General features: G+C 44.6%; 1 protein-coding gene across 5 annotated transcripts in view; it reads right to left on the bottom strand.

Moving 5' to 3' along the window:
- The window catches only part of tenm2a (teneurin transmembrane protein 2a), a 226247-nt gene that overhangs the window by 23401 nt on the left and 187853 nt on the right, over nt 1–14993 (bottom strand). For 4 of the 5 annotated variants that reach the window (XM_071457469.1, XM_071457471.1, XM_071457472.1 and 1 more), the window contains 7 exons: nt 11897–12019; nt 10387–10613; nt 9538–9733; nt 7745–7846; nt 7070–7264; nt 5364–5564; nt 3298–3483 (listed from right to left, as the gene is read on the bottom strand). In XM_071457469.1, coding sequence (XP_071313570.1) covers nt 3298–3483; nt 5364–5564; nt 7070–7264; nt 7745–7846; nt 9538–9733; nt 10387–10613; nt 11897–12019 — 1230 coding nt within the window. The remainder of the gene's footprint in view (nt 1–3297; nt 3484–5363; nt 5565–7069; nt 7265–7744; nt 7847–9537; nt 9734–10386; nt 10614–11896; nt 12020–14993) is intronic. The other variant, XM_071457470.1, reaches the window with a different exon arrangement.

The following is a 14993-nucleotide window of genomic DNA, read 5'->3' as shown; positions in this document are numbered from 1 at the left end:
ACACAGAGTGAGGAAGGACAAAATAACCCAGTGAGAGATTATGAATATGAAATGCTTTTCATTGAGTCCTGCTCACTAGATTAATGAACATATTTTCACTCAAGTTGCATTGTAGTATTTTGCCCTGTAACAAATTGCTGCATCAATAAACCCATGCATTATGAATACAAATGGTGCAATCTAAACCGTGGCAGCAGCTAAATTAACAGGCATTTCACCCCGATTGGCATTTTATCATATGTCTCAACCACCAGGCGATGAGGGAAAGTCAACAAAGGACTTTGAGAAAGACAGTGTGCCATCTTGTTTGAAGAGTGTGGGGGGGTTAGGGGAGGCAGAGAAGCTTAACCAAGTTTTTCAGCTCAACAAGAGCAATCAAATCAAAGCTTTTTATCTTTAATTATTACCATTTTCTGCATCAGGGGACTGTTCATGATGCTGTATTAACAGTCAGGCTGGAAAAGATTGTCCCCAAGTATTGAGCTCAGGGAACAAAGGCAGTTAGCAGTGATTGCCTGTTAAATGGAGTTGCCATTTAAAGCAGCCAAATACTTATGAAGCACCAGGACAGGACAATCCATAGCGGGCATTGATCAGCTTGCCTGGGCAGGCCGGCACGAGGCTCCTCTCTCTTTAATGCCAGGACCCAGTCGATACCCCCTCATATTAACTAGAATAAAGTGGGATTTCAGAAACTATTAAGTCCACCCTCCCTACTAATGTAGTTGGACTCTGATGAAATCCCCTTAAAAAGGAGAAGAAATTGCCTTGGGTTATGGGTCAGCACACACACTCTTGTGGCGTGTGCAGTATCTGTGTGTGTGTGTGTGTGTGTGTGTGTGTGTGTGTGGGTGTGTGTGGGTGTTGGGGTATATGCCTGGATAGAGAAAGATACTGTGTAAGACTCTGGGGAAGGAGTGAGAAAGAGAATGTGAGAGACAGTCAGAGATAGAGAGACAGAAAGAATGAGAACAAAGTATATAAAAGAAACTCAAGTCAAGACATTGTGCTAGAAAGTTCCACCATTCTCTCCTTTCCCCCTGTTTCCAGCTCCGTCTGCACGAAAGGTCATAAAGTAAAGGTCACAGCCATAAATCCACGACCGCTGCTTATAGATGGACCAGATAACTCTGCACTTTCTCAGATCAGCCTCCACTCATCTGCTCCTGTTCTTAAGAAGCTACCTCAGAAATTACACTGATTGCTTCACTCCAGATGTTCTTGTGCCTGTCTCTCTGCTTCCCTTCGGCTCCATCTGTTCTTCTTTATTCTCCCTCTCTGTCTCTTTGCTCCCTCTTTAACCCTGCGATTTACCTTTTCTCTGGGCTGGCTCTTCATAAAACAATGAAAGCTATTCCATTAAGCGTAGAGGGTGAGAGGACACTCTCAACGGTGCTCCAGGGACCTGTATTGTCAGGCAATCTGTGCCGCTCTGTGTAACCCGACAGAGGTTCACCTGCAGGGCTATCTATTAAGCATTCTTGTTGTGCATGTGAGACAACTCACCCTTGACCTACACCCTTCTCTGTTTGCATCGTTGTCTTAACCCTTATCCATGATTCTCTTAATCTTTGTGTGATCTGAATAAACTGTTTTGTTGTTCCCCCCCCCCCCCCCCCCCCCCGGGCCCAGGTTGATGGGGATGGGTTTGATAGAAAAAATCTGAAATTAATACTGTATGCTTGCTGAGTCACACACATGTGCTCACAATATAAATTTATTAGCCACTCTATCATGGCTGTTGCCACAAATACCCAAATGTAAACACACACACACACTCAACAACTCTGTATTTTTTGACACCACATTAAGGCCTCGCATCAGTGGCCTATGAAATTCACCAATTACCTCAAAAGTTCTTTACGGCTTCCATCACTTTCTCCTCGTGTGAAACAGCTGTGTTTACGCGTTTACATGACTAGAATACCTGAGCAGAGTTATGTGTTTGTGTTTCCACGTTAGAAATATGGAGAAGAACACGCTCACACGCATGCACATCCACACATTCACAGCACAGCCCCTCAACACTGCTGATACCACCACACTAGGCTCTACAGTACCCCACAACACATCTAGGCTCAATGACAGCTAACCCCTGCTGTAGTGCACTGCTATAAATAGTAGTGCGCTACATGGAGGGAGTTATCATTGAGGCTGGCACCCTAGTCTACGGACAGATAGCACCACAGAGTCTACAGAGCCAAGCCAGGCCAAAACCCACAAATGCAGCAGCTAGCTTCTACCACCACAGGCTAAGAAACAAAACACCAGAGTCAGATACGGTACCTGCTTTGTCAACCATGCTCCCATGGTCTGCAGTGGGAGAAAACGTGCAAAAGGTAAGAGATGGGGAGAGTAGTTTTTTTTTTTTTAATAAATGCAAGCAACATCATGCAGAGCTGAAATGAACAACAGGCAGGCTGGGATAAGCTCAACACTGAGTGTGTCTGGTGCTAGTGAAATGTGCTTTGCGCCAAGCTAAGGCCTGACAAGTCTTTCATCTTGGGCTGATGCTGCAGTCAAAGCTGCCCTACTTTCTGATGGGGGAAATAAGGAGATCATAAACTGTTATTCCCCTGTGTGTATGTATGTGTTGGCATGCATGTGTGTGTGTGTGTGTGTGTGTGTGTGCACGTGTATATATATTTATCATATGTGTTGCTTTGTGTGTGTTTTGGTGTTTGTTTGTTTGTTTGTGTGTGTGTGTATCAGATTGCAATCACAGTGCTTGTGGTGACAGGGAAATGAGACTCTGTGTCTCAAAGCACTGCGGGTGAATCAAAGGAGTCTGGCACTCATCCATCCAAAGTGACAGTGATGTCAATATGAGACAGTGATTGACTGACACAAAATTCACACACACACATACACACACAACCACAACTGTGTGCATGAAGACATACACGAACAATGTGAGGGAGATATTTTTTTTTGATCACAGCGAGGTGAAGAGTTTTACCTTTCATCACATAACTTTGGTTTTTCAAAGGCCATTGAACCTGAGATTCCTAGGGTTGGCTCTTGAGAGGCAACCTAAAAACAGTTAAATCCTGTTCTTTTGTAATCGTCCCACCCCCACTTCTAAGAAGTTTGCTCCTCTCCTCTCTGTTCGCCCACCTCCTACGTCAACCCCTCTCTTCAATTCTCTAAGGTCTCCCTTTCGCCTCCACTTCTCGTTTCCAAATTCCTTTAACAAATTGGGAAGGAGCTGCCAGTTTAGTCTGACTTGGTGCTGGTGTTTCTGTGCACACCCACGTGCTAACACACACACACACACACACACACAGAGGCACTTACCAATGGTGCAGTGCTCTCCGTTCCAGCCCTGGTGACACTGGCACTTTCCATCCTTACAGGTTCCGTGTTTGATGCAGAGGGGGTTGCACACACGCTGGTCGCAGCCTGCACCGGTCCAGCCTTCCTCACAGCGACACGCTCCACCCATACACACTCCGTGGGTCCCACAGTCAACTGAACACACCTCTGATGGAAGTGAGAAACAATACTATATTATAATACCACCTGACTACATGTTGAAATACAGAAATGCCATTCAAACAATGATGATGTGCAACTAGACATCTAAAAACTTTTATAGCCCATTTAGTCCAGTTTTAACCTGCAAATCATAAAAATCAGTGGAATGTCATGTGACAGCAACTAACAATGTCACACTACCCTGGCAAGTGCAAAAAAAAAGGCTATCACCCAAGTCTGCAAGGCAATCAAAAACAATCAAACACACATTACAGTAAATACAATTCTCCACAAGACGCCCTCAATTAGAATCAGTGATTGTAGTTTTGTGACGACAGGGTTTATTGCCTGAGCCCCCATTATAGCCACCATTTGTGTTTCTCAGATGCTGCAGCCAGCGATGGTGCATGCGGTGAGATGTGATAATCCCACTCATGTGTTCAGGACACCCAGCGTGCAGGGGAATGTAGTACGTATAGATGTTTTGATACACGCTTGCTGAGGGATCCTGCCGCGTGGAACAATGTGGTCTTTATTAAAGCTAAACATCGCTTTCCTCGTTATAAATGCTGCAGCTCTGCTTGTGATCTGGGGATGGGAAGCATCTCAACCTGGCATAAGGCAGAGGCTGCTGTCTCTCCTATAGTGGCAGCTTAACAGCTTTATTTTATTGAGACAAAAGACTGGAAGATGAGCATTTTATTATGAAAAGCCTTTTAAACATGAACCCAACTACTTTTATAAGCAACATCCATCTTCTTTTTTTACTCCATCCATGGGTGTAGCTGTGAAATATGAATCTCATGCAGGGGAAAGTGCCCTGAATCTTTCTCTTGTCCCTTTGTACAAACTTTATTCCATCTCTGGCTAACTGTAAGTGTCAATATTCACAATGCAAACACCAACATCTGGAATTGGTATTTCATTGTCTCTTCAATACTAAAATCACTTCACAGGCTCCCAGGATAATACAGAACCAACTTCAAAATCTTAATAATCAATAAAGCCTCTAATAGTCAGCTCCCCAGTGCATTTCTGACATGCTCACTGACTGCAGTCCAATTAGACCTTTCAGGTCATTATGCAATGCTCTTCTAACTGTACTTACAAGGTCCAGATTGGGTGAGGATGCATTTACTTTGGCCTTGCTCTCTAGAGCTGCTGAATGACCTGAGATTTGAGACAATTACAACTTTTTTTCCTGTTTTCTTAAGCTTACGATAAGTTGCTATGTGTGCGTGTGTGGGTCTGTGTTTGTGGTTTGTTGTCTGTGGGCTGGGTGCGGAGGTTTGTTATGTGTTTTCGTGGGTGGTTTTTCGTCATATTTCTTCTTTTTTTTTGTCTTCTTTTGTTTTTGTGGCTGCATTTTCTTGTATTTTATTTATTATATTCTTTTATACATGTCACATGTTGTTCCTGTTATGTAAACCCCATTGTAATGAAATGTGCCATATAAATAAAAGTGCCTTGCCATGCCCATGTTAGGCTTTGAGCACTGCCCTGATAATCATAGAAAGCTGTCATAACCATACTGTCACTGACAGTTTACTGAGAGGGATCATTTGAAAGTCTTGACAGTAAAAAACTTGCCACATTTTATTCCTACTTGTTCCAATTTGGATAAGATGATACAACAGTTGCTGTTTCCTATTTCTGAGCAAGTTTGTGGTTTTGTAGATTTCATCCAAGCCCAAGTTGAAACCCTACGTAGTCTGAAATAAAATGGCAAACTAATTAACCATGTATCCTTAGGGACCATAAAATATATTTGGACAAAGGGCAGTCAATATTAGCCCTGTTCTCCTCATGATGACACCCTAAATTCCATTTTTACTCCCTGCCTTTTACTCTTGCAGGCCAGCCACCAGCTGTGAAGTCATACTTACCCATTGAGCAGTCCGGTCCCATCCAGTTGGGGTCACAGCTGCACAGCCCAGTGTCTGGTATGAAGGCCCCGTGGCCGTGGCACTGGTCTGGGCATTGGGCCCTGGGCAGCTCACAGTGGAGCCCACCCCAGCCTGGCTTACAGTGGCACTCTCCATTCACGCAGATGCCATTGTTGGAACATGTCGGATCCAGGCAATCCACTGCATTAAACCAGAAGTACACCAATATACAAAGAAAACACCACAGAGAAAAACAAAATGAACAAAGACTAACACAACAACTGATGTTAGAAGCAAATTAAATATTATGAGTTTTCTTTATAAGGAAAGAGATGTGACAGAGGACGTATTTTTTTCATTCTTTGTACACAAAACGATAATGAATTAAAAGAAAATATTACCAGACATATTACCAAGGCAATTAAAGCACACAATAATGAATAGCTGAGTCTATAATTGGGGCAGAGCAGCAAATGTGTTCCACTCTGACAGAGGACTAAGCCTCTCTGACACATTATTCGGTGTGAGCGTCTGCCTGTGTGTGTGAGTGTGTGTGTGCATTTGTGTGTATGTGCTAATACATGGGGGAGGATCTGACACTGTCAGTCTGCCAGGTTGACAGGCAGCTCTGAGTCCGAGCAGTGAGTGAAAACCAATTTGACAAATTACCTCCTCCCGGCAAAGCGCCCACCCACCCCTCTCTCTGGCCTCTTCTCATTGCTCTGTCCTGGTCGCTCCATTCACTCTCTCTCTCTCTCTCTATCTCTCTCTCTCCTTGTCCTCTTTGTCTGACACCTCTCTCACCCCCTCCCACCTCCTCCTCATCCTCCCCCTCCTCAGGCATGATTGACCCCGCTGCACCTTTTTCGGACACACATTCATAAAAGCACGCGCTTGCACAACACCTCAGCCATCATTTCTGTTTGCCTGGCAGAAACGGCAGATCACCGTTATTGATTTTCATGTCGCTGGCACTCCAGGTAAATTGTTTGAGGGACTCCACTGTGATGAATATCAGATTTGAGACCAGAGGAGAAGGGGGAAAAAAAATTGGATGAGAGGGAGATGGAGCGAAAAAAAAATGAAGAGCAGGAGAGAAAATGCTGACCTTGTTCTCCAGCCCTGTCTTGACATCTTTCTATCACTCTTCTCCTTTTTTCCCCCTTTCTCTTTCCTCACCCCTGGCATGTCGCATGGCTCTCATGTCTCATCTCTGTCTCTTTCTTCATATACATATTCACCTCTCACCGCTGCCCTGACCGACCCAGCCCCCCTCTCTCTTTTCCTCTCTTGCTTTCTATCTTTCTGACTAGTGAGAATGTGGCGCACTGATCCTTCTTAACCAGGATCAATAGAAACGATTTCATCCCTTAATAAAATCCCTGATGTGTTTGGCTGCGGCATCATACTTCATCTGTATATATGGAGGAAATGGCAGACACTCACTCAGGGTAAGATTATGCTATGATGAGCTGTCTAACTCGGGTTAGAAGGGAGTGTGTGTGTGTGTGTGTGTGCGATGATGTCTGTGAATGTATGATGTGTTTGCTGAACTGCAAACATGTCATATTTCATACAGAATAATCACTAAAATACATTGAAACCCTACAGACAAGAACAACTGACTCAAAAAAAAAAACAAAAAAACAAACAAAAAAAAAACATCATGCACCCTTGAGAATCACCATTAACTCTTCTGCTCTCACCCTCTGCACAGTTTTGCCCTTTGTAGCCGATGGAGCACACACAGTTGCCGTCGGTGCAGGTGCCGTGGCCGCTGCAAAGAGGGTCAATGCACTGTGTGATGGGGACATCGCACTCGGGCCCCTTCCAGCCACTGTAACACACACAGGAGCCCTTGTCGTACTGGCCGTTGCCGCTGCACAGCACCGGGCACGCCGCTGGAGGAATGAAGAAAGAGAGGAAGAGGGGAGAGATTAAACCCTGCGTGTGAAAAAAAATAAACAATTAGCAGGCTTTTTAAACACAAAGAATTGAAAAGTCATGCCACACACACACACACACACACACACACCTGCCTAACCCCAGCAACACTTCACCATGCAGCCGGGTGAATAGAGTGGTTAAGGGGCTGGAGAGTGGCGATGACATGAAGAGTAATTACAGGCAGAGGTAACTAAACTATTCATCAAAGCTGTCTATCCCAGGTGAGCACAGAGCCAGAGAGGCGTTAGCTTGGGGAGCTGCCATTCATCATCAGTCATCTTGTCTCAGCTTCACCTAAGGCCACGCGCCATCTTTGCTGCTCTTAATCCTCTCCACTCTTGGCGTGGAGCTGAAACATACCTGCTCGTCTCATTAGACGGTGGAAACAACAGGATTTTTTGAAGGGAAGAAACATATTTGTAAGCAGCTAATACCTTTGGAGCAGTCCATGCCGTGGAATCCTGGGAAGCAGTGGCATACACCAGAATTACACTCTCCGTTGCCATGGCAATTGCGCGGGCACTCTTGCACTGAATCTGTGAAGAAGACAGAGTGAGACAGAGAGAGAGAGAGAGAGAGAGAGAGAGAGAGAGACGGGAGGGGGACCGGTGAGAGAGTTTGACGGCAGGCATCAAAGCGTTCGATTAAATCATTGGGACCATTCATTCTTTAAGATACTACAAATCGAGTCAAGGTGCTGCGAGTCTCACGCAGACATCAAAAGCCAAAGCCCTCCTCAAAGATTCCACGCGTTTCTTTTCAGTGCATTTTTCATAGTGTGGGGAGAATGCATTTTGAATCAGCCATTCCTTGAGACGGTATCCATTGGCACACTGAATCAGAATATACGAGTGCTCCCCTGCCTTACACCAACATCCTCAAACCCTTCTGCTCCTCTTCTCGTTTTGCTTGTGTTTACTCTTAACTCCGTTCCCGCCAAGGTCATTAATACTTCATCCAGGTGTGGTTGTTTGGAGCAACTAGGCAGATTTTAGCTGGAGTGTAGTTTCTGCTTGTATGACTTCAGTGCTCTGCCCACCTTTTAGTGCCTCTTAACCTACTTATAAGATGAGAACAGTTTGGTGGGAAGGAACAGGGTCGATGCTAATGGTGAGGAGGCATTTTGGACTTTTATCCCTCCCTTCCTCCTCTCCTCACATTTTCTCCAGCTTCCATTCTTCTTCAACTCATTACTCAGCCGATCTGCACTGCCTTCCTTTCTAACACTTCCTCCCTCTTTCTCTGCCCTCAGCCAGTTCCCCCAAAATCTCAGTCCCTCTTACCCTAATACCACCCTCTCTTTACTCCCCTCTTCAGCTCCTCCTTCTTCCGTCCTTTACACCACTTCACTCCATTCTGGTTTTGCCCCCGACCATTATGTCTTTCCTCCAGCTTCCCCTCTCAATACTCACTCTAATTCTGCCCTTGCCGCCTCTGCCTCTCTTTCTCTCCACTACTCCTACTGCTGAAAGCTCTACCGCCAGATATTGACATTGAAGGATTCTTTCAATCTGCTTGACTCTTTCTATCCATCCCCCTTGTTCTCACACTTGTGCCTCCAACACAATTGAAATTATTTGGGGCGCTGCTCCAGGTCCTAAAAACATCCAGTTTTCAGGGTTGCTGCAGTGTTTTATTTGGTTTTGTTCTGGTTTTAGTTCCGGCTCAGTGACTGTTAAGTGGCTGATTTATCCTCTTCACACATGCATTTACACCATGAAAGTGATTCTAAACTCTCTGACATAATAAGCTGTGTTTTGTTTTTGAATGCACTCTGTCCATTTGGCCTACTACGTTTTGGCAAAAAGATTTTGGAACTCACTTAGTGGCCCTGCCTACTTGACAATGTTGCTATAGTTGTGTTGCTAGTGGCAACATTGTGCACATGCTGCTGGTGAGTTTTTGCACCCTGTGGATGTGTAAAGTCAATTTGGGGAAAAAAATCTACATACGACAATGTTCCTCTTAAATGGGAACTTGTGCATTAAAGTCAGTTCACAGGTCTTGAAGATCACTACTGTGTATGTGGAAGAAGTTGCACTGTGGGTAATGCAGGTGCATGGAATAAAAAGAAAAAACTATGGCTCTACTGTATTGATTTTGATGTGTGTCCAACAGTGTTGTAGGAGTGCAATACTAAATCAGTGTCACCGGTGGCGAATAGCTTGGTCTCCAACCTGCCTTTCCCTCCCTTCACCCACACCCACAACTTTTGCCTCCACCTCACCCATGATGTTTGTGCTGAAGGAAACTGTCTCTCTCTCCCGACCGTCGTTGTAGAAGGCCAGGTGCCAGGCGCCGGCGTCCAGGTACTGGACAAACACTGCCTCATTGAGGACCACAGTTTGGATGCTCCTCCTCTCCCGCGGAGACTCCACCACGCTCCACTTCTCCTTCCCATCCAGGCGCTCCATGTAGTCATACTGCAGGAGAAAGAGTATGAGAAAGTTGAATGGAAGTAATGAAATGCCAGTATGAAATCTATGATTCATCTTCGAACTGCTGCGGTGGCATTTTTTCAGACTGTGAAAAATGACCCATGGTGGTACATGCAGGGAGATTAAAAGATGGAGGGAAGTGAGTGCGGCTGGAAATCACCGGGGAAGGAAAGAATGCAACAGAAGGATCCTTGAGGGCTGTCATTCTCCATGGGTCTCTGGAAACATTAGTGAAAGTGTTTTTACTCTTGTGCTGTAGCCTGAGCTTCATGCTCCTTCACCAGCTCAGGTCAGGCAGTGAAGCAGTTATCTAGATGCAATTATCCCATTCTACAAATCAAATCTGCTGTTAATTGAGTAGTTTCTAATTAATAAGAAGCAGTAAAAGCTACATTACTGTGAAATTTAATTAAGGGTAAATCTTAGCCCAAATTAGTTTTTTCACACAACTATTATAATGAATCACAAATGAATTTTAAGATGTCCCATGACACAGGCACGCTTTTTCAAATATATTTTCCATTTTATCCGATCCATATGAAGATAGAGGGTCCTAATGATTAAAATGATAATTCCGTGATTAGCCCATTGCCCTGAAGATGTTGAATCTGGACTTGCTCGTGCTTGCTGCATTTTACCTGTGCATGTGACGGAGGCAGGCCCTTGCGAATGTACACTCCAAACAGGGCATCCTTGCCCAGGGAGATGTTGAACTTGAGGAACTGGGGTTGGCTGAGGTGGAGCAGGGACCTCCAAAACACTCCCGGAGGGACTTCTTGGGTCACCCGCCTCCCGACCTCGATGTTGCCTGTGTCTATACTGCTGTTTCTGCCTGCCCACGGACCTGGAGCGAGGGGAAAAGAAACTGCATAATCTGTGATTATAAGCATCGATTGTCAGAGTCAATAGTTAATCATCACAGTTTACTGGAAATAATTTGCTATAAAATTCATGGCCATTGAATTGTGGAGGACGAGGACCATTAGCTCTACAAACTGTGCGCCCACGGTTTATGTTAGAGTGAGTGTTGTTACATGTGACGGCGGGATGCTAAATGATGCCTTTGTATCAAAGCCTGCAAGACTGTGGACCGTGTTGTCTGGGCTAAAGTGAGAAAGAGCTGATAGAACTGCAGGGCAGACAGGCATGTACGCAGAAAAACACAGCATCCTGCAATCAGGTCAGTCATCTAACAGCAGAGCGTTGGGGCCCAGACAGAGACAGACTGAGTGTGAATGTGTGTGTGTGCGTGTGTGCAGAATAGCAAAGAAATAAAGGAAACAATGAGAAGAACAACGGCAGCATCTGGCCTAGACGGCTGGGGAACACAATATAACAGTCCTCTCATTAATACAGACACAAAGCAGCAGCCCACATGTACCTTTAGTACGTGCTGTGTGTGTTACAGAGCGAGATCGCACGAGCGAAAGAAGAATAGATAGGAAAACCGCATGGGGGCCTTAAAAGAGAGAAGGGAGGAGGGGAGTTGTGCAGTTGGTGTTTTACCTTCGCAGCTGACTGAGACGATAAACCTAGCTTGACACAACTCACCAGAGTGGTTAAATAGCACATACTGATAGCACAGCTAGTACTGCGTCATGAATTATGGAAATATTTCAGTTGGTGTGAGTGTGTTTGGGTGCAAAAGCTCTGTTGGACTGGGTTAGGATGTTGCACAGCAGATATAGCATTTAAAGACCTTTAAGGATAAGGCTGACACTATTTGCTTTTTTTTCCTTGCTTTCAACAAATCCAATAATGTGTTAGTCCATCATTCAATACTTTCTGACTTTCCTGTCGGCAGCACTGAGCCCCAAGACAGTCTGTTCCCACTGAACATAGGTCTTTAAAGCAGGGTCAAAAAATATGTAGCTTTATTCTGGGAGTTAAATAGTGCATTTGTTGGGGACTATTTTCTGCTGTGGATTAATACACAATTGGCATGCCATTGAGTGTTTACAGCACCAGGAGGGTATACACTGTGTGTGTGTTTGACTATAAATTTTTGTACTGTAAAAGTCTTAAACTAGAAAAGTTTTTTGGATGACGATCCAGCTCTGTGTCACTGAGAAATAATACACAGAAAATATTTAATGATCTCAGTGTGTGTATGTGCGTGTGTGTCTGTGTGTGTGCTGAAGTTCATACCTCTGCCTCCAGAGGGCAGCGTGGCCACATCACTGTTGACAGGCAAGCCAGCTCCCAGTCCGTTGTTTAACACGGGGCCGTCGGACGGCTTCAGCTGCCACGTCAAACCCAGCAAGTTGATCGCTGCACAAAAAGAGAGACAGAGAGAGAAGGTGGAGGGAGGGAGAGAGTGTGAGAGGACATACGGCTTGAATGGTCATAAAACCAAAGAAATACTGAAGGCCAATCCTTTAAGCCTAATCTGTCATTTAATAAACAGCAACTGGTGCAGCTTTTATGGAGCGTTGCTTTTACACTTAGTCTTATCAATCAAACACAAGGTAGCAGGTAACCTACAGCATAAAAACGGAGGCAAGTAGCAAAAGCAAGCAAAACAGACAATTAAAAACCATAAAGAAAAAAAAACTCTCTTTGCCTCTCTTTACCTCAACTTCTCACAGCTGTCTTTCAACCTGACAGCACCTCCTGCTTTTATTTGGGAGCCTTTACACCATCTCACAGAGAACAAGTGACAGATTGCTCTCTGAAGAGATCGCTCTATGACTTTCCCTTCTCTCCTCTTCTTTTGTCCTCTGTTGTGTTATTGTGTGCCGGTGGTATAAGACTGCTTGAGTGTGTTCGCTCTTCTCTCACATTGTCAGCTCTTTACTCTCGATGTGTCTCTTCCTCTCCTCTTAGCCTGCTGCCAAACATCTCCTTCTTGCCGAAAAACACGAGTGGAAGCTTAACCGGTAAGAAAACAGTACACAGAAGAAGAAGTTTTTTTTTTTTTAGTGACAGGTTGTAAATGATTGTTTTAATCTGTCTAATGCTTTGGAATGATCTCCTGAGTGGAAAAACTGAAGACGCATTGTTTTCTGAATAAAAAAAAAAAAAATGTTGTAGAAAAGGCACCTGCATTATTGCATGTATACATGAATACAGTGATGTGAGCTTTGAGAATACACATGCATTATGTAGGTGTTATTGCATGCCTCTCAGCACTGGCCCTATCCCCACCACATGAGCCTGTGACACCTGCATCTGAAGCCTGGGAATCAATTTCCCTCTTGTCAAATTCCATCTCCACTTGGCCAGGGTTTGCACACACAGGGATGAGTGCAAAAGTTGCAGAAGAGGGGGATGCGGCTTTAGGATTTGCTGCCAGGGCAGACTCATTCTCACCCATCTCTCTCCCGCTCTCTCTGTTTCTTTGTTTCTTCCTTTTTATGCCCCCCCCTTCCCTAGCAGCAGCACCACCACTACTGCTGGTCAAAGGAAAGCGCTGACACCTCGGCTGCTGCCCGGCCTCCGCTGTCAGCTCTTTTTTATTTTTCATCGGGGGGGGGGGGATAGAGAACAAGAGAGGGGGAACGAGAAGGAAAGTGAAAAGAGAGACTACACTGTCCTCCCTCCCCCTGTAAATCCACCTCTTGCCCTCTCCTCTCTCATCGAACTGACCTTCATCCCCCTCCCTCTTTTAATTCCCCTTCTTTTCTTCCTTCTTCACTTCTTATCTCTGCCTGTCCTTCCTCGTAAGATAACGCAGACATGCATCCGTGCGCACACATGCAGGCGCACGCACACGCAAAGATGGTATCAAGGGGGGGGGAGACAGTCGATGGAAAGATTACCTATTGAATCAGCTGGAGACAGTAAGCAATCGTGAGTCTATTGTGACGGCGCCCTCAATCTAGGTCATCCCCAAGAACACATCAGACAGCCCTATTAGCTTGTTGTGTTTGTCTGTTCATCGCTTGTGTGTGTGTGTCTGCCAGTTGGGGTCGGTGCACATGTGTGGTTTTCCTGAATTAGTCTTTTTTTCCCCTTTCCTCTTCTTGTTTATTTATTTATTTTTTTTCTGGCGGTGGTTGTGAAAAGCTGACCAATAGATGGCACTCTTACTCCTTGGCGACAGGAGCACAAAGGCCAACGCTTTGTCAACAGGTTTCTTTGCAGCAAGACACAGAGCAGGAGACCGAGAGAGAAAACAGACAGAGACAAAGAGAGAAACTTGTTATCATTATTTCTACTAAGTACCATCGCTCATATTAACAACACTTCTAACTTTGTTAGGGTGTAATTTTAGAAACTTCTGAAATTGATGTGCTTAGCTTTGTGTTGCCATAATTTTAAGCATTTTCTTTTCAGATCATAATTGCTATAATTGCTGTTTTCAAGCTGCATTGGAACGCTTTACTAAATGCCATGCCAATGAAGCCTATCTGAATTGAATTCGACTGACAGACAAGGGGAGAACAAGAGATAGTCTGTCTCGGGTTGTGTTTTCCTTTTTAATCTGTCGTCTAACTCATGTTCATTATAACATACACACACACACACGTGCACACATGGAAATATGAATGTACACACCCAGGGAAAGATCACAGAGAAGCAGGTTTAACAAGCAAACGAGTTGGATTAAAAATAGATCGGTTGCTTCATGAGGTTTTTATGTAATCTCAATGCATAATTCAGAGAGGCAAAGTGCTTGCCAGTATCATCTGCAAAAGACAGCATCTGAAACAGCAGTGAAACACGTGATCCTGTGACAAAAAAACAAAAGAAAAAAAAAACAGGAAGGACGGACTGATGGACAGAGGGACAGGAGAGATGAAAAGGAGGAGGTGGTGGCCGGGCTCGGAGAGAGGGCAATGACCAGCAGCTCTAGGAGAAATCTTGCCGAACCTTGGGAGAGGAGAGGAGAGGAACAGAGAGAATACTGGAGGACAGCGAGAACTGAGAGAATATTAAAGAACATATAAAATCCTTGGAGGATAAAAAAAAAAAAAAAAAAGAAAAAAAGGAGCAGAAAAACAGGTTACAGATGATGTTGCAGAGAAGAGAGGATGAGATGAATAAGGGCCTCCACGGATGAAATAAGGAAGGGAGGGAGATGGTAAGTGGAGAGGAAAGATTTAAAGGATGAGTGGCCCCGTGTTCATTGACTGGTTGGGTAAGAAAAGATGGTCGTGATTCATCCTCTGACAGTAAGTGGTTCACAACACAGGCAATCAGACAGAAATACAATGCATGTGTGTGTGTGTTTTGGGAAATATTTATACATCTCAGAGTTAAAGGGTGTAAATGGATTTCTGCATGAGAGGAAAAAAGCGAG

Source organism: Trachinotus anak, unplaced genomic scaffold (genome assembly GCF_046630095.1).
Source record: "Trachinotus anak isolate AG129_WGS33_773 ecotype Australia unplaced genomic scaffold, CSIRO_AGI_Tana_v1 ptg000021l, whole genome shotgun sequence".
In the NCBI taxonomy this organism is placed as follows: domain Eukaryota; kingdom Metazoa; phylum Chordata; class Actinopteri; order Carangiformes; family Carangidae; genus Trachinotus; species Trachinotus anak.
The sequence above is the reverse complement of the archived record's forward strand: the minus strand, read 5'-3'. Positions and strand labels throughout refer to the sequence as shown.